This window comes from Buteo buteo, chromosome 3, assembly GCF_964188355.1.
Source record: "Buteo buteo chromosome 3, bButBut1.hap1.1, whole genome shotgun sequence".
In the NCBI taxonomy this organism is placed as follows: domain Eukaryota; kingdom Metazoa; phylum Chordata; class Aves; order Accipitriformes; family Accipitridae; genus Buteo; species Buteo buteo.
Genome location: NC_134173.1, coordinates 68,847,956 through 68,872,820, shown reverse-complemented (window position 1 = coordinate 68,872,820; position 24,865 = coordinate 68,847,956). Strand labels below are relative to the sequence as shown.

General features: G+C 38.9%; 1 protein-coding gene across 1 annotated transcript in view; it reads left to right on the top strand.

Moving 5' to 3' along the window:
- The window catches only part of ADCY8 (adenylate cyclase 8), a 131,509-nt gene extending 109,590 nt beyond the window's left edge, over positions 1 to 21,919 (top strand). The window contains 6 exon segments of the mRNA XM_075023966.1: positions 1,544 to 1,625; positions 6,630 to 6,788; positions 10,438 to 10,584; positions 17,314 to 17,406; positions 19,756 to 19,870; positions 21,365 to 21,919. Of these exon segments, the coding sequence (XP_074880067.1) occupies positions 1,544 to 1,625; positions 6,630 to 6,788; positions 10,438 to 10,584; positions 17,314 to 17,406; positions 19,756 to 19,870; positions 21,365 to 21,852 (1,084 nt within the window). The 3' untranslated portion in view covers positions 21,853 to 21,919.
- The last annotated feature ends 2,946 nt before the right edge of the window (positions 21,920 to 24,865 follow it).

Sequence of the window (24,865 nt, the reverse complement as noted above, 5' to 3'; positions counted from 1 at the left end):
AACTAAGACCTTTGAGGCTGTTGCCTTTAGCCAGTGTACAAGGGGTCCTTCTGGAATGAAATCTTTGGGAGCTTGTATTTCAGACAACTTCAAAATGTGAAACATTTGAATGCCAAAATATTTGCAGATGTCAAAGATGTTTCCTTCCCGTCTTTTGCTCTATATGGATGATTCATTCCATAGTGGTACATTTCCTCACAGTAAATTCTTCATGAGACCCACAAAGTCAGTTCAGTTAGCTCTCTCACAAGAAAGTTTCCCTTCATTTTAGTCTCCATCAAGCTCTGCTCTTTGTCTCTCTAATTTCTCCGTCATAGGAGTCCTTCTCTGACAAATATCACCTGATCTTTTTTTCAAAATTATTATGGAAAATAGATTCATGGTCTTGACTTTGCTTTATTCTTAGATCTCAAGGTAGACAGAAGATTGTCCCAAAGTGTCTTCCAACTTCTTCTCCTTGTTTACTCCTTTATTAACTTTTTTCACAACTTCAAGCTTCAAGCACCTCTTAGCTATTTTCTCATCTTTCCTTATCTCCCTTCAACAAAATAATTGCCAAGTATCCGTGTTCAATTTGCCTCCAAATTTAGTTCTTTCTCCCTTTTGATTTACTATAAGATTAGCCCTACCAGTTCCACAACCTCTTCTTTTATGTCTTTTCCCCTGGGAAACATGCCTTTCCAAAACCTCCTGGTATTACAGAGATACTAATTTTCTTCAGTTTTGTCATCTTTCCACATAACTGTAATTTCTCCTCATATTTGAAACCCCATTTAATTGCTTTGGACCCCTTTCCACCTTATTTTGTCACACTTTCTTCATGCTCCACGCACAGCACCTCAGTGATTTCATACAGCAGATTTCATACAGCCAGTACCTTCTTGGCTCCTCTTCTTTGCTTCCCTACTGTCTGCAAGAGTTTCCTTTACTTCCCCTGTCAGAGGCAGACATTTCTTCTCTGTGCTTCTCTTTGTGGCTCAGCAAAACCAGTCCTAGTTACTGTTTGCCATTTTTTTGATTCCCCTTTAATCCACATCTTCTTCCTTAACTCACTTCTCATCTTCTCCAAACCTTTCTCACTATTTGGGGATATTTAACTTTCAGCACCTGCCTTGGGGTTCATCTTTTATCTCTAGGCCCATGCACTGGGCTTTTACTTTCACAATCTGGAAGTTTCCCTTTCCCAGCTCCAGCCTCAACCTTTCCCCATCCAGATGTCACCTCCTGTCCTGCACAGGGGCTCTGGTGTTCATGGTTATTTACCAGGCTCCCAGGAAAAGAGACTGACTGACACGCATTTGAAAGAGAAAGATCATCACCTTCTGTAGACCTACTGTAGGCTACAATTTAGTCATTTAATACATTTGTCTCCCAACAGTGAGCACTCCAATTACACTGCTGTTCTCTTGAACTAATTATTGCTAAGTTAAATTTTCAAATACAGGGGATTTTTTTGAAGAATATCAAAAAGTACCAGGGTGCTTCAAACAAGTGCAACATTGACATATCAATAACTGTATTTTACTTTGGATTTTTTTTCCAGCACAGACTTCCTGGGTACAAAGGAGGCATCTTTACTACTGATGGCAATGTTCCTTTTAGCTGTATTTTATCACGGCCAACAGGTAATGCAAACATTTGCTTTAACCATTCCCTATATCACTTGCGATTACAGGATGTGACAATAATTACTTCAAAATACCAACTGCCTTTTTATCCACTTGAGCATATGACCTTTAACAATTTAATAAACAATATGCAGAATCTGACTAAAGAAAGCCCACACCTGACATTGCCTAGCATTCTTAAGGAACATGTGCAATATTCTATTCAGCAATATGCAAGTTATATTGCATTTTCTAATAGAAACTGAAGGAACAAATGGGACTTCATTTATCTTAGGTACATGTACAATTCCAGTGGCATCTGACTGCATCGGTGCACTTGAGTAAGCATAAAACCAAAATTAAGAAAGGGAATAACAAACAGTAAATAATAAAACTCCCATGCTTTAGAGTAGTTTTGTATGTTCATAGAGAAATAAAAAAGATTTAAGGAAATGAGAAAAATTTGTGGTTAAGCACCAATGGTAACTTCTTTGGTTCATGGACCGCTTGCAAGAATCCTTTCACATAGACCTAGATCGTAACCAGGATTAGGGGCCTCAGAGCTTTAGGCTGATATCCTCGAGGAGGAACTGGGAAACTGGGTATTATTTCCAGAATCCATACACAGTGCACAGAGAGAGTGAAGTATGACAAATTAAGTTTTAAAACAACAAATGCATCGAGTAAAAACAACCTAAAGCAGGGTGTTTTCTCCACAGCACTTCTGGTTGGCAACCTCTAGGCTGCTGCGTGCGAAACGTGCTGATTTCAGACATTTTCTGTTCACATAAATGCAAACGGGACCACTGCATCAAAGGAAGCAGCAACCACAAATGCCTTTAGACATTGTCCTGCATGTTCAACTTGCTTAAAGATTTTCCCTTCAAAAGCATCAGGCTGATTAATACGAGCATTTCTCAATCCTAATTTGAGTGAGGCAATGAGAGAGGAATGTTGCTGTGATGAATAACACAATATTACACACTTTATTACAATACTACAATAACTTTATAAGTTGTACAGGTACCTACAGGCTCTGTCCTTTCCATAGGAGATCAAAAAGAAGGCAACACCTAAAAATTCTAGTAATTTTCTTCCTTTTTATCTTCTTTTTGAGGAAATAAGAAATGAGTGGGTAGGGAAAGCAGGAGATGAAATGCACTTTGTGCCCAGATTTAAGTTTGATAGAATACAAAGTACTTTGACATATCTTTATCAAGACATAAAGCCCATATAGGAAAAATATACAGCAAATAAGAACTGAACATCCCAGATTCATGATAAACCATATAATATTCCCAATGATTCTTAACGTATGCAAAGATACAAATCTAAGGGTTGGGAATTGTCTAAAGTGAGAGTAAGTAGGAAGAAAGAAAACACTAAACGAGTTTAGGTAGAGCAAGGGTTAGGCAGAATCCATTCAATGCTCTTCAGGATCACAATTCTGAGTGTAAATGTCTGTCTTCTACAAAAGCCTGATCTGGGGTGTTTGTATTTTCCAGCGCAGAAGCCTGTTAGCACAGCACAGTGTTTTTCCATTTTATTAATATTCCTTGTTCCATAAAAGAGGGTGGCTGCACTCAAACTACCATTGGAAATGATCCCTGAGACATGCTAACTCCTGCATGTTCTCCCAAATGATTCATAGGGCCACTCTGTCAATTTAACAATACCCAATGGCAGTGCCCAGGAACATTTCCTTGTATTGTTTAATTTCTTATTATAGAGTTAACCTAAAGGCCTCTGTATAAATGCCAACTAAAAAATATATAAAATTTTCATACAGAGCACATTAAAAAAAAAATCTCTTCAATAGTCTGAACTGATGGGGAGCACAGTAAGTCCAATAAAGCCGTTCTCCAGCACAGCTTTGCTTCTCACAAACTGCAAAAGTATTCTGAAGTAGAATAGCTTAAAACTTGCCTCATTCTAGGTGGATTTACAAAAAAGATTACTTTTGTAAGGTTAAATTCATGGGCCTTTAATTTCTGAACAACTAACTACTGTTCTCTATCCATTGTGATTTGAAGTTAATCCCCACTTTTCTACACAGAATTTTAAGTGAGATTCAAGAAAAAGTTGTGTGAGACTGCCTAATTAGACTCAGGGCATTCATAAAATCTTAGATGTACTTCAGCCAATAAATCTTAAGGGTCTCTTGTGCTAAACCTGTAATTAAAAGTAGTTGTGTTACTATTACATGACATCAGGCTAAATAGACTAATTCCCTATTAGAAATCCAATTTCATATAGAAGCACATCTTTTTAACACGAGTAATATGTATTTTACAGCAGTGTTTCTGCAAACTAAACGTGGAAAAAAAAAAGCACATGAAAGAAGTGTTGGGGATAATTTTAAGGCGAGACTTACTCTGTTGTAAAATGTCTTCATTTACTGCTTTATCTTTTTAATGAGTTAAGTAGAACATTTTGTATGAACATAAACTATCCCTTGAAATCCTATCAAAACAAAATACCATATACAGTCTTTTCTACTAGAAATGTATCTCTGGTGAAAACACACAGTATAAATAGCTTATTAACCCGGAGTGAAACCTTCTGCCATGTCTTTAAAAGGGAAGGTCTTAACAATTGCAAAGAGAGAATAAAACTACCTACAGCAGACTCAATCCCTCCTCTCCCTTCACCCTAATTAGACCTAAAAAGAGGCATTATAAAACAGAGGGCAAAATCCTCTCTGGTTTCTTTTAGACTGTAGATCTGAGAGTAGATCGTGCCTACACCAGATGAGTGTTCTGGTGTAGGCAAGTGTTGACTGACTGGTCTGCTCTTCTGCTTCTGGGGCTCTTTGGTACAAAGGAAGATTTGAACCCTGACAGGGCAGGCACAGACAGCTGTGCACCTGATAACCTCTGGATGGCAGGGCTGCAGCTTGGCTCTACAGAACCTTGTGGGAACGGAGGAAGGACTGACATCCCTACACAGCAATTTATCTGCAACGGTCATGACCCTCTGAACCTTCTTCATGCTTGGGAAAAAGGGGAGGAATGAGGAAATGCAAAGAGGAGATTGTTCCAATTGAAAGAGAAAAAGAGAGGAGGAGACATACCTAATTCTGGTATTATGCTTCAGGTCTCCATTACCTTTTCTGTATTCAGATTCTAGTGTAGTGAAGAAAGGATATTTGCTTGTTTTATCTGGAGTTTTTGAGTGTTTTCGGTAGTTGAAAGTGTCCCTTTGGGATGTAAATACTCTTTTCTTATTCTTTAAGGAAGAATATGCTGTCCCTCAAATGCTGATCCTTACCTGGTGCTTACCTTGCATGTGGCAATTGTCTGCAGAGCAGTTGGGTTGTACACCACTAGAGGACATAGGTAGTGTTAGGCCTTCTGTATAATACATCTTCTCTATTTTCTTCACTCACTATTGAAATTAGGGGTGTTTTGTAGAGCTTCATATCAGGGCAAAAAAACCTGGACATTGGAAGATTTTTGTTGCAGACAGTCATTTTTACTGGCACCACTGTGCCCAGGAACATTTCTTTACACAATCAAAAAATAAATCCAAACCCCAACCCTATAATTTTCTTAGTTTTAACAAATATCAACACTTAGCAAAGCATCTTCTTAAAATTTTCTAGTTTCAGACCTCATATGTAGCACACCCTTTTATCTCTGAACTGACAGTGTCATCTCAGTTGTCCACTGATGATGGAAGAAAAATATTTCATGTTATAATGTGATTGTAAATAACCAGAATGACATTATCTACAATGTAAAGATTAGCTGCTAATATTCTGAGGTAGGTTTAGAGATGTGAAATTTTCATGTACAGCAGCATAAAAAATTAGCTGTGAAAAACTGTATTAGTTTTTTGCAAAGCTCTTATTGTAGCAACATTAAATATCTGAAGCATCAAAGAACTCAGAATCCACCAGCAGCTCCTGCTCCAAGCCAATCTGTAAAACACCTTTAGAACACCTTGCAAAATTACAGTCAATGTTGCCTTCTCAGTCAGCTGGTAGAGATAAAAGTCAGTTATGATCTGATATGGGCTCTGCCTTCTAGCACAAAAGGAAGGGGGAAGGAAACTGAAAAATGTTGACAAAAAAATGTAAAAATACTTTTTCCTGACAGTTTTTTTGGTGCAGTTAATTTAGGGAATTAATAGTCAAAACATGGAACATCAAAATATTAGAACTAGAAAAGATGTTGTTTATAAAGGTGTAAAGAGCATCCAGAAGGCAAGTAAATCACTGCTAAATTGCATACAACCTTTCGAAGTTTATATCAAGCCAGGGTCACTTTTAGCTTTTAGGGAGGAAATCTCCCTGGAGTACAGTCAACCTATAAGCTCCCTTGCAAGGTGCTTTGCATTTTCTTCTGAAGAGTTTGCCATTGGTCACTGCTAGTGACAAAAAATGTGAGCTAGATGAGTCACTGAACCCCATCTTAGTCACTTCCCACCCACTGCAGGCTTGCCCTTTATTTCAGCTTAGTACATGAATTATACCCCAACCACTTCCTTAATCCCAGTACCTTTTGGCAAATCATTTGATGTCTCCCAATTGTAAAATTCATCTATTTGCTGGCATAATGCACTTCTCTGCTAGGTGTTTGATTATTATTATCTCTGGTTAGAGCATGTCAAGCCTCACAAATATGAAACCTATTTCATTTGAAAACACATATAAAAAGTGGAACATATTTATTTCATACCAATATCTTCCAATACCTTATCTCCTATCTGACTCCATTATCTAACTAATGAAGAGGTGCTTAAAAGGACAATAATTTTGTGACATTTTCTAGCCACTGACCATGGCAGTAATATGACAAATATTATTTTGCCCAAGATTCCTCTGAGACACTTACCATACACAGGGCAAAGAAATAATCTCTTTTTTCTGGCAATTGAATCAAATTCTTTTAGTCAAAGATCTTCAGCAGCACTGAAGGCGGTTACATGGCACAAGCAGCCTGCTAGGATGACAATACAATCTCTACTCTTATCTTGTCAGGTTTTATTTTTGCCTTTTTTTTCTTTCTGGAACTACAGCTTGAATACACAGCAAGGCTGGATTTTCTGTGGCGTGTTCAAGCAAAAGAAGAAATCAATGAAATGAAGGAGTTAAGGGAGCACAATGAAAATATGCTACGGAATATTTTACCCAGCCATGTTGCTCGTCACTTCCTGGAGAAGGATCGGGATAATGAAGTATGTATTGGGTTTATTTCTGATACTTTTGTCTAATTAGCAAAAGAAAAGCAGATCCATTAGGAAAATGTTAGAACTTAGATCTCAATAGGGTTCATTACACAAATACTGCCAACATTTTGTATCTGATCCACATTAAAAAGTGTTCATGTTTTAAAGTAAAGGGTTCTGCACTTCTAGGACCATATCTGGAGTGCTGTTTCCAGGTTCAGGCTCACTGGTAGGAGACACAGGGACCTACTAGAAGAACAAGTCTAGCGGAGGGCCACCAAGATGATCAGGGGATTGGGGCACATGACATATGAGGAGAGGCTGAGAGAGCTGGGTTCATTCAACCTTAAGAGTAAAAGGCCGAAAGAGCATCTCATCGTTGTCTTCAACTACCTAATGGGTGTTTATAGAGAAGACAGAGTCAAACTCTTTTCCGATGTGCAAGTGGAAGGACAAGAGACAATGACACAAGTTGCAGGAAGAAAAATCTCAGTTAGATACAAGGGAAAAAAATCCCTGGAAAAGTGGTCATTGCATTGGGGATCAAGAGAGGTTGTGAAATCTCCAGTCTTGGAGATATTCAACCATCAACTGAGCAAGGTCATGAGAGACTTGACCTAATTGGCCCTGCTTTGAGTGGGAACTATATTAGATGACCTTCATAGGTCCTTTGCAACCTATGAGTCTATGAAAATCTAGCGTTCCTAAAAAAGGTACGTGAATTTAACAGAATGTTTGTGCCACCTTAAGATAGCCCAGTGTTGCAGAAGTATTATTACAGCCCTGCCTGTTATTATGGAAGGAATCTTTGCAACAGGCTGCAACACAACTGATCCTCTCACATCTTCAGACCCAATGAAACATTTTTGCCATTTTGTATTGCCCCTGAATTGCTTCTTTGGGGCAGTTAACAAAACACCCATTTCAGAAACATAGTTTGTGGCTATGTTCCTAAAAAGTTTTTGTAGTACACAAAGAAAAGCTTGATAATGGAGCCTCTGGATATTCCTAAAACAGAGTTTAAAGAGAAGTTGCTGAAGGGATAAAGTCAAGTCCAGAATTTGTTCCTGAAAGCAGCAGTAAGTCACTTACTCCTCATCTGAACTAAGGCAAATGTTTATTATAATATTATCTGTGAATAAAGGCTATTGCATGATGAAATTGGAATTTTCTCATGTAATTTTGGAATGATCCTTTATAATGAAGAGTTTACAAATGTTACAAGATTCAGGCTGCCAGCACTGACCTATCTATTCATTGTGCAGCAAACAGGAATCAAGGCTACCCTTTTCTGATTGAACATTTTGGAAATAGATGTAGCCAAATGAATTAGACTGCACAATGAGGAATCATTGTGTTCTCAAGATGTGATTTCAAATATTACCTAGGGAAAGACGTTATAGTGAGAAGCTACAAGAAAAGGCACTTTAGAAATCAGCCTCTTGAGGAATTTTACACTCTGTGGGTATCAAACTGCCATAAAAACACTGTTCTGCAGATGAGAAAATGTGTGTGTGAAAGCAACTAGGTTAAAATTCTTCATTGCAAATGGAGCAGACCCTGATACCAACTATGAGTGTGTTCTGGTATATCTGCATTATGGATTTTCAGGGAATACATGTCCTTCTTACACATTCATTCACATACACTCACATGCATAATGATCTTCAGAAACAAACAGATGCCCCATGGATCACTGCTGATGCTTCAATAATTTGCCACTGAATTAAATTCCACCACCCCTGCTTTTTGTAAGGCAATTTCCAGAGTGCCTATACTTGGGGATGATTTATGCCTGAGCCGGCTGGCTGTAACATCTACCAGATTTCAGTACAATCAATCCTGCAGTTCATGTCTGGCCATTAAGTTAATTTCTCTGCTCTCAAAAAATGAATTCCCAAATGTGTACTGTAAGCGTTTTCTCATGGATGTATTATTTCTGTCTTGATGCCTCTTACCAAAAATAGAAAAATGGAGCAGCTGAAGGCTCAGCCAGTTGTTTTCTATCTTCATGGTCTGAGGAAAGAGTATGTCTGTGCGTATATAAGCTTCTCCTAGCACACACTGTCTAGTCTTCCATAAGCATCCATGAACTAATGTGTGTATTACGTTTTTCTATACCTATGTCCTTAGAGTATTGCTTCCCTGACCCTGCAGATGTTCATCACTGAAAGAAAGTGTAAGGGCAGGGAGGGAATCAATCATTTTTTTTCTCTATCAAAGCTTTGCAGTGTCTTTGGAAACTAGCAGAATTTTCCCACTTTTACTGTAGGACACATTGTTAAAGAGTCTAGAGAAGTAGCAGCATTAGCAGCATAACAAAGTGCAGGGCAGGGGTTCAGGATGCTTTTCTAGGGAGAAGCAGGATGAAGGAAGAAGCAGGATGAAGGAAGAAGAGGAGCCTGAGGTGTTCACTTCAGGTGTATGGCATCCAGCAGTAAGTCCTTTCATCATGAGACCAAAGATCTAAAATTTCCTAAAGTACACTAAGAACATTGAGAAGCAACTACTCCAGGTCAGAATGTCATAAGGGAAGTCCCAGAACGGAAATGAAATATTTGCCATTGGGTAAAACTAAAGAAGTTGAAACTAGAAAAAAATTAAACAAAAGAGAATGCATATAGTTGTGGTATATTAGCCACTAGAAGAGCATAACAGGAGTTGTGGGGGGCCTCTGTCCATGGCATTTTTAAAGTTGAAATTAATTTTGTTCCTAAAAATGTGTTTGGGTTCAGAAAAGAACTGACTGCATTTTTCACATATATAATGAATGACAAGAACACATCCATAAATAAATCTGTCATTCAGCACCAGAGTGAATTATATGAATAATGTAAGTGGAAGCTTATCCCAGAGCATACTTTATCCTAATAGCGTCCTGTGTTCGATCTCTTATAAGCTGCTTTCTGTCCCCAGTAACTCCTTTATCATGCTCACTTCTGTTTCTCCCTCCTTTCAAACCCTAATAACAGGAACCTCTCCCAGAGCCAGGCAACCAAATAGCTCAATAGTCATCTTAGGAGAACTACAGTTTACCACAGAGTAAGGGCTCTGTGAAAACCTGTGAATAAACAAACTGGTAAAGAGCTGCGGTAGTGTGAAGTATCAATTATCCACCAGAAAACGTGGTAACTGAGAGGACTCTTTACAAAGAGACCATATTAGACATTTTAAATGGTTCTATCTGACCCCTATTAATCACAAATTTAGAAATATGTTGTCAACTGCAAACATTTATGAGACAGACTTAAACATTAATAAATAATAAACATTAGGGTCCTTTTACCTGCCTAACAGTGTTTGATTCTCTGGTATTCGTACTTGAAAATGAAACCTTCATTTCTTCAGGTGGTTCCCCATATAAATCAAAATGAAAAATTCTATTACATTTTTGCTGGTGTAGCCCCCTGACTTCAGAAACAGAAAAAGTAGGCTTTCAAAGAAAGGGCAAACCCCGCATATAATCTGTGATATAAAAAGCATGAGAGCCATCAGCCTCCTGCTGTTGAACTTGGCTAACACTTAATACACTAATGCTAACCTCAGATATTAACGTGTTATGCATGGAAAAAATTAAGAAACCTATCTTAATTGCAGCCAATTATGTTCTCTTCCCTGTATTACCACTTCAACAGATTTTTCTTCATTGTTCTTTTAGGAATTATACTCTCAGTCCTATGATGCTGTTGGTGTGATGTTTGCTTCTATTCCTGGATTTGCTGACTTCTATTCCCAGACCGAGATGAATAACCAAGGAGTAGAATGTCTGCGCTTGCTGAATGAAATCATTGCAGACTTTGATGAGGTAATACCAGCTACAAGAGAAAATCTGATAGTGCTTAAACAGTGAGTTCCTAAATACCAAATATGTCATCCTAAATTATCAAATTTAGTAACTATTCCACTTCCAATAATTGTCTGATTTTTTTACTCCAGTTACAATTGTTTATTTTGCTTTTTTGCACTTATTCTTGCCAAGCTTTGGTCTGAATGACCTAGTGAGATAGAGACTGAAATCAATAGTTACTTGAGTATAAACATGTATAAATAAAAGCACAATGTACTCCAGTGTATCTTGAAGTAGAACATGCCTTAGTTCTGTAGAAGAAAGGAGGATGAAGTTATTTGCAACAGTTCTGGAAAGCAGTGGTCTAAATCCAAACAGACAAAGATGTTGTCTTGAAGACATTGGTTGAATGGACTCAGTGAATGTTAAAGGTAAAACAGTGTCATGTTAAATGTGAAGCACACAGCTCAGAAGCAAATGTTGGGTAGAGAATGAAAAGTGGTGACATATTAACTGAGGGGACTTATCTGGTCAGGTATATTATACAGAGGTAAATGAAGTAAAGCTGCTTGTGTTACTGAGGAATTCAGAGGTGAAAGGAAAGCTAAAAACAAAATAAAATGGAAAGGACATGGAAAGGAAAAATAATTTCTTTAGGTATCTTGTCCAGTTAATTTCAGAAAGGAAGCTGAGGAGAGGATAAGATAAACAGAAGAAAAATCAGGACGCCAATGTAGCTATTGCCAGGTAGAAGCAAGGAAAACATGGGAAGTGAAAAGGGAGTCAGAAGCAAGTTGCATACTTGGTGTTGTATACTCTGCCAACTAGTTAGTAAGGACACTTAGACAGGTGGTATCGTGTCCTGCAATGAGCCCAAGAGGAATTAAGAAAGGGGACAAAGGATAGACCGACAAAGAGCTTTGAAAAAACTTTAAAACTAGGAAGGGTGAAGTAAAGCCAAAATTACCTAACATGGGGAGTTTTAACCTATACACTGCAAGCAGTTTGCAGGAGTGTGTAGCCTTCCTGAGCTCCCCAAGTGATAGAAGGAGAAACTGAGCCATCTCTACTTAACAGTGAGGTTGGATCTGTGTGCCAGACTGGAATGGTCCAGACAGAAAAGGGGAGGGGAAAGGGCTAGGTGGTGGTGGTATCATTGGTCTGTGACTCTGGTTTTGGAACTTATTTAAAGAGAAATTGGGAAAAACACATCCTTTTCAGGATTCCAGAATTCTGCTGAGCAAGGCAAGATTAGTACTAAACTGTACAGCAGGGTAGAAGGCACATGGATTTCAGGAAATCATTGAGAAACAGTAAAAAATCCTACCCAAGAAACTCATGTTCTGTTTAATGTCTCTTTATCCCAAGGAATTTTTTAATTCATTTCTGTATTGTGGTAGAGTATCAACTGGAGAAGTGATGAGTGTCTTGTCAGCTTAAAATTAAGATGCAGTTCAAGAAAACAGAATTTGTTCCCTCAAAAGGAGCTGGATCTGGATCTCACTTCCCACATGAGCTATGTAATGATAGAGCAATTGTCTAAAACAGAGAAGGAAAAAACTCCACTTAGGTTGTGGTCTGAAAAAAGAGAACATCTTTTACCATTTTGGGTCTTAACTCAAAAAGCATAATCAGGGTGCAAAAGGCTGAGTTTTGAAGGGAAAACAAGAAGACATACTTAGTCTTTGCATCTGGACCAGGATTTTGTCCACAGATTAATCATACAGAAAATGTTTTTCCAGAACACTAAAGTATTGGCAGAATTGAGACCTCTCCAGGGTTTAGAATACAGATGAATGAAGATTTAAGAACCAGTGTCCTTTTTTTTTTTTTTAAATTTATTTAGTTCTAACTCAGTCCTACTTTAAACAATTATCTCTCTTTGAGGATCTAGCCTAGATTTTTTGTTTTGGTTTGGTTTTTTTCTTTGCAGAGCAAGTATCTCCAAGGGCTTCAGAGGAAGGCACTGGAGGAAAAGATGAAAGTGGAAGGCATGCGACTGAGAAAAAGAGATTAGGAAATAAAATTTTTTATTTTTTTTTTCATTCCATCCTGAGCAGCAAGTACCTAAGACCTCTCACAAGTTTTGAGGAATTTATTTTCAATTTGCTCCTCTGGTGGCAGTTATGTTATCTTCATTTCATAAGTGGAAAACAAAGGCACAAAGGGGTAATTGACTTTCCTGAATTGTTTTGAAAACAAAGATACCTGTTCCCATGCCAGAAGCTAGAACCTAGATATGAACCCAGATCAGGGTCTCAACTGCACCTTTATCCTTCCTCATCCCGGGCATGTGCATGGGAAATGTTCGTAGAGTGGTAGCTCATAAAACTAGACCAGGGTTAAGGTTACCAAACTCTGAGAGATAATAAAATTGAGAGTTTATCCATATAATTGGTCAGATACTAAAATTATTAGTGGGAAATAGAAGAATTCACAGGGGATTCATCCTTGCACATTTTAGTAGAAAAAACTACTCCCCTATGAGAAGAGCTCTGTAACGTGCTAAGCTCCTGCACTGCTTTCCCTGTAGGTATAAATACCTGCTTCTTATCTCTGAGATCTTGCACAGCTGTCAGCATGCTTCTTGATTAAGAGTTTTGTTTTTCTTTCCAGATCTGATTAAAATGATTATGGCTCAAACTTAATGCAAAGCCTATGGCCATGAATTATTTTAAAATATTTTGTCATGCACGTTCATATAATCTTCACAACAAAATTCCATTGCCACTGTGGCAATTACTGAAGACAAGGTTTTCATCAAAAGCCCTAACACAATATTACATTCAGGCCCCTAACACCTGCTCTGTAATTAATAAGGACCTAATTAGGGACTGTATTATGTCCCAGACATGTTTAGTTGAATAATAGGTATGTTCTTGGTATGGGTAGTAAATGAAATTACGTAATCCCCTGCTGACTGCTAAGCTATTTCCAGCATGGTCATGCCATTAGTTTATTTTGTCTAAGCAATCTGAAGGGTGATATGCCAGGCAGAACAAATGAGTAATCCTACCCATGGAAAGGAACCAGAAGTCATTTCAGGTATGATGTTTCAGGGCCAGTAATGTTTCCATGTAACTATTGACTGACAATACATGGTGTCACAATTCCTTGTTTTTCATGATGTGTCTGGCCAAGATTGCCTGCTGTCTCAATACAGCTCTGGAAGCAAAATGCAGATGTGCAGCTTGAGAGCAGAGCAGATCTGTTAGCCATCAGAAAACTTTTCTTTTCAGCATCATGTGAACACCTCTGTAGAGATACCCAAATGTAGAAAGTCTTAGCACTCATGCTGTTCTGGAGCAAGCCATTGGAGGTTTTTCAGGGAAGCATGCTTTAGATGACACTAGACATCAATGTTTAGACAATTGTCTAGACTTCCTAATCTCAGATCAGATTCTACTCTGTGAGTCCCCTCCCTTCCTTACATAGATAATAGTAGTAGGGGCGCTCTGTCCATAGGGCCAGGAAGATATTTCTGAATGAAAGCAGTGGTAAAAATACAAATTGACCTGGTTTGGAAAATGTGATAGGTACATGAGAAGGAGATCGGGGTTATTTCTTTCTCCTTTTTGGAGGAGTTTCCTTGTTACTACAAAACATAAGACTTACACTCCAGATCTGTTATTTTGTTTTCCAGGTAATGGATCTATGTTAGGGAGACAAAGCCAGTCAAACAAAAAATAGTGAACGGTGGAACAGAACATGTCACTAACACTGCATGGGGTAGGAGCCCACAGAGGGGTCAGGCTGTGACTGGGTCTTTCTTAGGAAGCCGGGGGAACCTGGTGGAAAAGTCAGGCTTGGGGAGTAAGTGATTGACTCAAAGCACAGGCTTTATTCAGGGTTTTTTTCCCTGACGGCTCACAAATCTGTTGGTTTCCAGATTATCCAGTCTTCCTGTCAACTGAGGCAGAATGGGAGGTGTTGATTTCTGGATCAAAAAAGGAGATATTTTTTTTAATTTGACATATAGCATCATTATAGAATACAGTTATATATAATTTCCTATTTTGTACCCAAGCACAGGACTGCTGACAGGAACAGTTCATACATCAAAAAAAAAACCCATGAACATTGCAAATCTACCTTTATAATTACCCATTTTTTATATGACTGGAGTCTAAAGACACTTACAGGGCTAAACTCCCATTCTTAGGGATATTGCACCAAAAAAATAATATTGGAACATTTCTGCTGAAGATTATGAGTCTTGAAGGAATTTTTTTTTTTTTAATGTAATATTCTTTCTAGCCTTTTTAATCTATCCTTTATGTATCTTAGTGATGTTACAGTTGGGATTTGTGCTTTAATAAGAGCTTTCTAGTTCATGGGCAGTTTTCCCCCCTCATTTTCTTTATCCTGCAGTGATTTACACAGTGTTTATGACAACAGATTTTAATATATTATGTTGCCACAAATAGAGGTTTCGCCAGAACACAGGATCCTGCTTTCAGACTTTGATGATTACTTGTAGCTGTGTGCCATGTCCTGGAACATTCTTTTTTGTACTACTTTGTGTATGTTTCATTGCATGTGTATATCCCAGGGTCTGACCTCCATATAACCTTGGCTGTACATGAATTGCAGCATCGAGCCATTAGTTGCTTTTCAGATACCAACCACATTCCAGTGTTTGAAAATGTTCCCTGGACTATCTTTGTAAATTAGCAAGCCTATTTAAAATGTCATAACAAATAGCAGCTGATTTAGGACTGAGTTGGAACATCTTTCCCCAGTATCAAAATACATCATCCTGTCATACTGTGAAGAAAGTAATTGGTAAATAAACCATTATTTGAAGAAGGAAAGAAGCTACCTAACAGACAGGATAAAGCAGGAAAAAAATAGAGATTTGGAAACAATAATGAATTACAAGAAAAAAGATAATCTGAGATTATTTCTTCTAAATTGCCTCACAGCCAATAGGTCCTTTCTTCCTTAAAAAGAGTGGGTTTAGATATTTATCATACATTTTAAATTACAGTGCTGTTTGTTGTTGCTTCCAGCAACCATCTGGAAAATAAAACATAGGCTGTTTTTAACCAAGACCATTTTCTCCCCTTGCCCACACACCTGGTGCTCTCAGACTACTCACAAAAGCAGAGCTACAAGAAATGATCTTTAAGAGAGCAGTTGGAAGAGCTGCCCTTGTAGGAGGGATATGTAGATAATGGGTTTTTCTGGCAGTTTCAAGAAAAATGAGAAGCAGGTCAAGTTTTTGGACTTTCCTGGCTTGGAAGGGAGCCATTAACCATATGGCTTTGTATTCCCTGCGCGCAATGCTGTGCAGCCTCCCATTAGAGGCAGATGGTGCGATATCTGTACACGAACAGCAAAGCTTCCAAGACCCCGGCGCTCCGGCTGACGTACACTGTGGCTAGTTCAATGGCAGGGGATATTTCATGTTATGCCTTTGGTATGTTTCTCCTTTTGAATGAAATAATCCCTTTAGTTTTTAATTGACAGGAAATTCAAACCCACAAGATGGAAAAAGAATGCATGACAGTGTATTAAAAAAAAGGGAAATGCTTCATTAAATTTTTGTCTGACCACAGCAAGAATTTTTTTCATTTAAATTCCAACTAAGTTGAGCCTTTTGAACTGATAGTTTGAAATTCCTTTTCTCTGTGAACTGTTTTTTTTTCTTCCAGGACTGCCTAACCAGATTGATACGTAAATTTATTAGATACCATACTGCTTATCGTGAATTTTCCCAGGGTATTTTGGTATTAACATCAGCAATACACATTTTTAAAGCCTGTGATGAGGTGATACGTGCCCATATCCCACATAAAGCTCTATCACATTGATAGAGTTCACAACCTGAACTCAGCTTACGTCTCTCAAGGAAGGCTCTGGCTTCTATTTCATGGAAAGTCCTAAGTTAAATTGTGAATATGGACTTGGAATAAGGACCAAACTGTCACTCCCACTCCACTAAGTGCTTTAGTCACTAGACTAAATTTATTCTTCCTCTTGCAGAGTCTCATTCTGACAAGTTCTTTATGCCTACTTATCACCTATAGCTATCCCAAAAACATACAGGTGTTTACCGCTTCCCATTGGTTCCCTGTATTTTTTATAGAAGGGGAAAATACATAACAGAAGTGCAGATTGAATAACCCAATGGACATACCAGTGTTAGGTCTGATAGTAAGTAAAGGGAAGCATGGGATACAGGAGGACTTGATCTCTCATAGAAGTTCTTCGGAGGTATCTACCTCCATCCATTGACTGTGTAAGATGGTTAAAATGGTTATTTTAAAGGGACTGAATTCCTTTTAATATTGGTCTCATCACCTGAATTGTTGCTGTAGCAGCACTTAACTTGCAACCTGAGTTCCTCCAAAACATATTTAAGAACACTTTTAAGTGACCAAGACTTCTTATATTCACACAGACATACACAGAGAGTTTGTCTTCACTAATTTTCCATGATTATACCTCAGGAAACGCAGGACTCATCTGCATTTAAGTAAGGCTGGAATATGCATGTCTTATATTATCCCTTATGTGATTTACCAAACAGCTTTACAGAGCACAGCTGAATTTAGCTTGAATGCACTTTGCAAGTAGATGATGTTGCAGAGTCCCAGCTCACTGTGCCCCAGAACCCAGGATGAGGTGTGCACTGTGACCAACTGGAAGATAACATGAGTGTAATAATTAGTTTTAATATCTGTAGAAGCATTTTGTATTAAGAATTACAGAAGTAACTGTGTTTTGTTACATCTGTATTAGTTACTAGGTGAAGAGAGATTTCAAGATATTGAAAAAATTAAAACGATTGGCAGCACATACATGGCCGTGTCAGGATTATCACCCGAAAAACAGGTAAGAGAATAGCTTTCTTTAAGAAGCAAAGCTTTTGGTGTGTCCAACCATTCATGTTAGAGAATATTATTGCTACCTTTATGATGTTCATAGAGCTGTGTTTGCTAAAAGAAAATAGACATTTGGGGCTTCTGGCAGACAACAGTTGCACTTCTTGATGAATTGAAATGCCATCCTGTGCTCGGAACAAGAAACATATGAATTCTTTCCTCAAATTTAGGTTTATAGGAGAGAGAGGAAAAAAAAAAATCTCTTTTCAGTCACACTGATGTGAATCTAGAGCAGGTCTATCTATATCTTTGGATATACTCTAAAGTTACCACTGGAACTCAGACTGGAATCTGCCTGACAGCTTCCAATGATCTGTGAAGAGAGAGGATCTATTAACTGACAGCATACTTACGCAAGTATAAGGTTGCATTTATACATTTTTGTGATGATGTAGCTGTACATCTACAGACAGCATGATAAACCATACGTCAAAAAGAAAGCAGAGCCATCAGTTCAACTGAAGAACATCACAAAGCCAGAAGGCTGCACGCTGCCCTTACTTGCAGAGCTGCAAACCAAGCTGAGGGAAAATTCACCCACAGAGGACACATGCACAGTCACAGCCATAAACCTCAGAGAATTCAGATGAGAGAAATCCATTCATAATTACACCCAAGAATATGCCTGGAAACAGGGTCTCCAAAGAAATAAGATGAGGCTCTAAGATACATCCAGCAAGAAATCGGCTGTTGCTGAAATCTGTCTTGCTTGGCAACCGGTACCTCTCCCCAGGGAAGAGCACCACAAAAAACCGTGTGCTGCCCCAGATCAACCACAGAGTGGGAATCAGATCTGCCCACATTGATTGCAGCTCCCAGAAAAGAAGAAGCTAGATTAGTGTGAACTTTATAAACTAGAAAATTTCCATTGTTTGTTTAGAATACGTTATAAAACATGTGGAGTGTAACTAGCTGAGCATCTCCCACCTACAGAGTAACAAGTGATGCTGACAGCTAGAAATCCAGAAAACTAGACATGCATGAGATTTTTGTTTGTTCCAATTCAAAATGCTTTTGTGCAGAGATGAGCAAAGAAGGACTGAACATCAGGGAGGTAGCTGGTTATAGCTACACAGCTCCTAACCACTTCTTTTGACTCTTGATGTGGGTAAAAATTCAAAGGGAGAAGATCTTGACTGCATTTCCAAGACTGATTAACTCATCCTTTTTCTTGAACTGTAATAGCCCAATGGAATTTTTATGTATGTTTTAAATATACTTATCTTCGTACATACATGTCTATCATCTTGTCAGCACCTAAGAAGTGAGGGCTGCTGAGGGAGGCTGGCATGCTGTGAACTGAATGAGGCTGAGGACAAGGACCAAGCACGGTGTGAGTGGAACACAGTGATGCCAGGGAGATGCTTATGTTCAGTATTAAACACCGAGGATGAGGAAAATTGCAAAGGGCTGGGCTGTATGACCCAGGAGTGGCTTGCAATGCTTCTTTCCTATGAACTGGAAGTTTGTTTGCTGAAAGAATTACCTGGTTTCAGAATAGAGGAGATGACATCATACCACTATCAGGCCAAACCCAGGACTATTCCTTACTCTATTGCCTACTCAGAGAAACAATTAAGGAGTTCCCTGTCCTCCCTTGAGAGTCCCTGCCCCATCATCTGCTCTGTTGGTGTTCTGGGAAGACTAAAACCCAGTCCTGGTCCCCATCTGTATATCCACTGCCCTGTAGGAATGGAAATAGAGGGGAAGGAGCAGGGAGTCACTTGACTGCTCTAAACAGAGGTGACTAATGAGCTACAGAATAGCCTTTTCTCTCCCAATTAACTGGTCCCAGGCTGTCTGGCTTGCCCTGTTATTCCTGTCACTATTTCATCCTTGAGAACACTGGAATTAGTGCTTTTCCTGGGTGACAGTTTCAGCAAAGGACAATTCCATCTTTCACTTTTTTTGCTCTACTTCGCATTTACATAGGTCATCCCTGGTTCTCACTAGTTTTTGTCCCTTGAACCCAAGCTTTCTCAATCCTCTCTATACTTTCTTTCTCAGCCTTAGATAGATTTCACATGCCTTATTAATTCCCATGTTTGCCCATCAGATTATTGACAGGAAATTACTTTCTTTGGTACTTCATGCTAAGCTGCTCTGTATCGAGGTATACAAGTGTCGTAATATAAATGGGAAGCATTACCATTAATAATACCCTACCTCTCTTGGATCTAGTACGTTGAAACTGTTCTTACAAATTCCAAATTCAAACACTTGGCACTTGGTAGAGATGGGTGGGAGCTGGGCAAATGCAAAACTTTTCTAACATATTGATTTACAACTTACTCCTCAGCAATGTGAAGACAAATGGGGGCATTTGTGTGCTCTGGCTGACTTCTCCATAGCTCTGAATGAAAGCATACAGGAGATCAACAAGCATTCATTTAACAACTTTGAACTCCGTATTGGTAAGCACAGTTCAAACATGAGAATTAAAATGGGGTTTTGTCTGCAAAACTCTGTAAGTGCACCCCAGGAGCATTGCAAGGACATATACAATTTAAGAGACACCAAATACTGTATCCTCTGTTTTCAAATTTACTTCATCCCAGGCAAAGTTAGAAATAAGAAATACTCCATTTGCAGAATATGGGCCCTGATTTGGGGACTGCAGGAGTTCTAAGTTTTAGTGAATTGTGAATGGATAGCATAATTAAGCTACTGTCTTTAACAAGTCTGGCCAAGAGCCAATAGATATAACACAAAAAAGTGAAGTGGGCAGCCCAGATGTAAACCCAAGCTTGATACTGGCTTGCACAGTCTCTAATTAATCTCCCTCTCCCAGATTCTTTTTCATTAAATGTGTAATAGTAGCTTATCCTAAACCCTGGGTGTAGTAATTTGGTTTTGCACAAAAATTGAAATCCAGTTCTGACCTGACCGGTGGCAGCAGCTCTGAATTGTTGTGATGGGGAACCTATTATCCTGGATGGGATATCCTGGATGGGTAATAGGATGGGACATGAAAAGGTGGCCTGAATATATGGCACGTAGCAGCAGTAAACCTGATGGCTTCTCATGCTGATTGTCTCACTGGCCAAAACCAAAAACCAACTGGAAGAAACATGGCCTTTACAGATGGCCCTGCCATAAAAAAGCTGAAGTATATTCATCAGTCACAGCATGGAGGGTCACGGCATCACTATCTGTGGTCTGCACTTCCTAAGAGTTTTGAACAGAGGACTCTAAGTTCCCAAGATTTCTCAGGGAACATGCATCCACTCTTAGTAAGTGTGCATCACTTGTAAAGATTTCATAAAGCATGAATGCAACAGTCTTTGGAAATAGTTTCTATCACCAATTTAAAAAAATATTCTTTAAAAAAAAAATCTAAAAAACTAAGATCCTTTTGCCAAAGATGTGCCTTTCACTATCACTAAATGTATTCTTAAATCATTTCTGTAAGAAAAAATAATCTCTTCTGTATTATTGCTTGTCTTGAATTCATGCATCAATCTTACAAGATACAGTTTTTCAATGCATTTGTAGAATAATATTTTCACTTCATGGAACATAAGAATGTAATTTCTTGACTATATAGCCTTCAACAAGTGTAGACCCAGAAAGATCCTTCCAGAGAGATCTTTCCTACTACATAAGAATCAGTTAACAGGAGCTTTGGCAATAGCGTGCAGAATACAGATGATATGTAAGTACTGTGGTTCCACTGAGATGAACATCCTGTAAAATAACTCTGTGGATATAATTTGTCATATTTTCTAGCTTTTCTGGCTTTTTTTTTTTTTCTAATTTCCTTTGTATATACACCTCTTCCTTAAGCTTAGAGATAAGTGTATCTGAACGAGGCTTCATATGGTTCTTAAGTGCAAATATGTTTTTCAGCCATTCTTGTCTAACTGGCTGTCTCTTCTCAATTTTTTTTTTTTATTTTTTTTTAATAGGGATTAGCCATGGCTCTGTTGTAGCAGGAGTCATCGGTGCTAAGAAACCCCAATATGATATCTGGGGCAAAACAGTTAATTTAGCAAGTCGAATGGACAGCACAGGTGTTAGTGACAGAATACAAGTGCCTGAAGAAACGTATCTGATCCTGAAGGACCGGGGATTTGCCTTCGACTACCGAGGAGAGATTTATGTCAAAGGTATCAGTGAACAGGAAGGAAAAATCAAAACATATTTTCTTCTAGGAAGAGTTCAACCAAATCCTTTAATCTTACAACCAAGAAAACTGACTGGACAGTATTCATTAGCAGCTGTTGTATTAGGACTTGTACAGTCTCTTAACAGGCAAAAACAGAAGCAAATCCTTAATGAGAACAATAACTCTGGAATCATAAAAGGACATTATAACCGGAGGACTTTGCTCACTCCCGGTGGATCTGAGGCAGCAGCCCAGGCAGAGGGGGCTGACAAAACTGAATTGCCATAATCAGCATTTTGTTTGTGTTCTTTTTTTTTTTATTATTTCTTTTATATATAAAAATAAATATACAAATAAAAAGGGTTTAATTTTTTTTAGAAGAAGTGTGATTATTTTCTGGTGTGCTATTTCAATGCGATTCAAGTTCCTACATATTAACAAATGGTGTCAGCATCCCTCCCTTCAGCTGTGATTAACTTCTGAATCTCCAGACATAGTAGCTGTAGGCCACCGCTCTGCTGTGCCAGCTACCTGCAGAAAAGGACAAAAATAAACCTCTGACTGGAGGGATTTAGAACATAAATTGTGCAGGGAATTAATGACGGGGAAAGGAGGGAATACTGTCCCCACTTTTCAGGTGAAAGCAAAGGCATAAGGAGATAGAGTAGGTTCTTCTCACCTTTAGTTGCCATCACAAGTGCAGTTATAAGCATGTAAACTAGTTGCCTGGTCTCCATAACAGCCAGGGAAAAGCTAGTCAATACAGCCAAAGGATTTTAAGGTGTGCTATCTGCCTGGGTGTGAGAATCTGGGAGACAGAGGAGATGGCTCTTGCCCTAAACCCACTGATTCCATTGAGTTCGCGAGCTGTGGGCTCTTAAAATAGCCTCAGGTGGCTTCCTTACAAGCTGGTGACTCCACTGTAGATGGATAAATTGCATGTGTGTGTCCACATGACTTCTTGCACCCAAGCCAGGAGGTCAAGGCTCTCCTGTAGGCACTAGGTCATATCTCAGTCCTGTTTGGAGGGCTCAAATGCACTATGGTATCTTGACAGGCACAAGGCACCTATGAATGATGACAGAATTACGCCTTGAATGACATGTCTGGAGCCTACAGCTAAGTCTACTGTCCAGTCAAGGAACTAACCAAATTCTCTGGAGTCAAGTCCCAGAGTTTAGCTCTTAACCCCATCACCAGCCTGAGTTCTCACCAAAACAAGGGTTGTCTGAGGCTGTAAAATGAGCATGTGCTGAAGTACAGTAGGAGGTAAAGCTCACCACTAAACTCCTGCTCAGTTGCCTTAAGAGGAAGAGAGGTCAGACTGAGGATACCCCAAATTATTTGTCTGCCAGCACAGAGACAGTCCTGCTGGGATGTTACAATGGCACACCTACGTGTTACAAGCCCTGTGTCAATAGGAGAATAAATTTGGGGGGGATGGCTAATCAACTTTGCCTTGGAAACAGTCAGTATATAGCAGAGGTTCCTATATGGATCGGTGCCGTGATTCATACTGAGCTGTAAAGTGCACAAATGAACTTCTTATCAAGTCTGTATGCTCAAAGGAGCTGGGTTTGTCTCAGTACGTATTATCTTTAAAGTAAATCACAGATGGAAGCAGCAGAACCTGTAATCACACAGCAATCCCCAGATGAGACCTCAGACAACCAATACAGTGCAACATATGGATTCTTTGTAAATACAGGCCTTGGTTTTTGCAGCCTCTTCCCCAGTCCTTAATGAAATCTGGGGTTTCTTGGGAGCATCACCACTGAATCAGGCACGTTTTTAAAAGATGGCTATTATGGCTAGATAATTTTATAAGACACTATCATTTACTAACAAGAGGCACCAAAATATGAAAGTGTTTAATTGTAGTAAGATAAAAATAATGCTTTTCTTTGTAAAATAACCTGATGAATGCATTTGTGGGGCAAAATTTAATCAGCTGAGTGCCATTTTCAGAAATAGAAAATAATAAAAATGACCAAATTCTACAGAAAATTGTGTCACTGAACTATGGGTCTGAGCACAGACCAAACAGCAGTCTGAAATATTACACCCAGTGGTGATGCTGCCAGTAACTGAGCTCTGATTCCTACTTGATTACTCCTTTGAATCCCCACAAGTATCATTTTTTATGCCACACAGGGAAAGCTGAGCCCCTCAGCTCACCCAGGCCAATGCTGATACTGTAGGAGAGGAAGACAAGGAAGGGCTAACATCTGAAGCAATTAATTTAATTTCACATTTACAGTGGTATTTGAAGCACGAAAAAATGAAGTTTTGGCTGGTTTAAAAAGCTCATTAACAGCTGTCCTCTCCTTCACAGCTTATTTCTGTGCTGGATGGGTTCACTTCTCCTGGTTCCCTAAACATTTAATTCTTGCTAATTTCCCAGTTGAACTGGTTTTCTAATTCTCACCACTGCTGCCAACCTCTGTAATGACAATTAGCAGTGAGTGGAAGGTGTTAACTAGATAACAGAATTGACAACTTGAGCTGTGAGGGCAACTTCACTGCTCCTTAGCATGGGCCCCGATCTCCTGCTTTTTATCATAGCCAGGGATGGCTTTCTGTGTTATGCCTCTCAAAATCTCCATTAGCATAACCACGTTCCCAAGCAAAATTGTTTGCTAATGAAGCCTGAGTCTGTGTTGACCAGATAAAGAATTTGCTATATCAGCTCATTACCATGAATAATTCTTTAGTGAGGAATTTCACCTGTGACTGCCTCAGGTAAATCCCTGCTTGGGACTATTTGTCTACACTAGATGGCTATTTGTCACCCTAGCAATTACACTGCTTGTTCCTTTTCCAAGTGTGATGACCTTAAAGGGTCAGCAATGTTATTTCTCATTGTAGCATCTGTTTTCAGTAGAGCAGCAGCTATTATTTATGTTCTCAGTCTTCCAGTTTTACTCCGTGACTTTATGGTACCGTTAGAGTATTCAGCTTTCCCTCACAACTCTATCTTCAGGGTTCCTTGTTCATACAGGGTAGAATTGCTCATACAAGGACCTATAAAGCAAACCCACCTAGTTAATATCCTTTGAAACATGCATGCCTGGGTTAATAAAGGCAAATTGCCTTGATATTGTAACTCTTTGGCCAAACCAGCTAGACAGTGTTGATACCTTTCCTCGATTTTCCTCATTAAGAGGAGGAAGCCTTGGCAGAACCTGATTACACTCTTTGATGTCACCTTACTTGTTTCTGCAGATGCACACTACAGAACCAAACAGCAGCCAGCTGCTTGGTCAGAAATTTGTGCCTCCGTCCCTCCAACAAGCTCAGT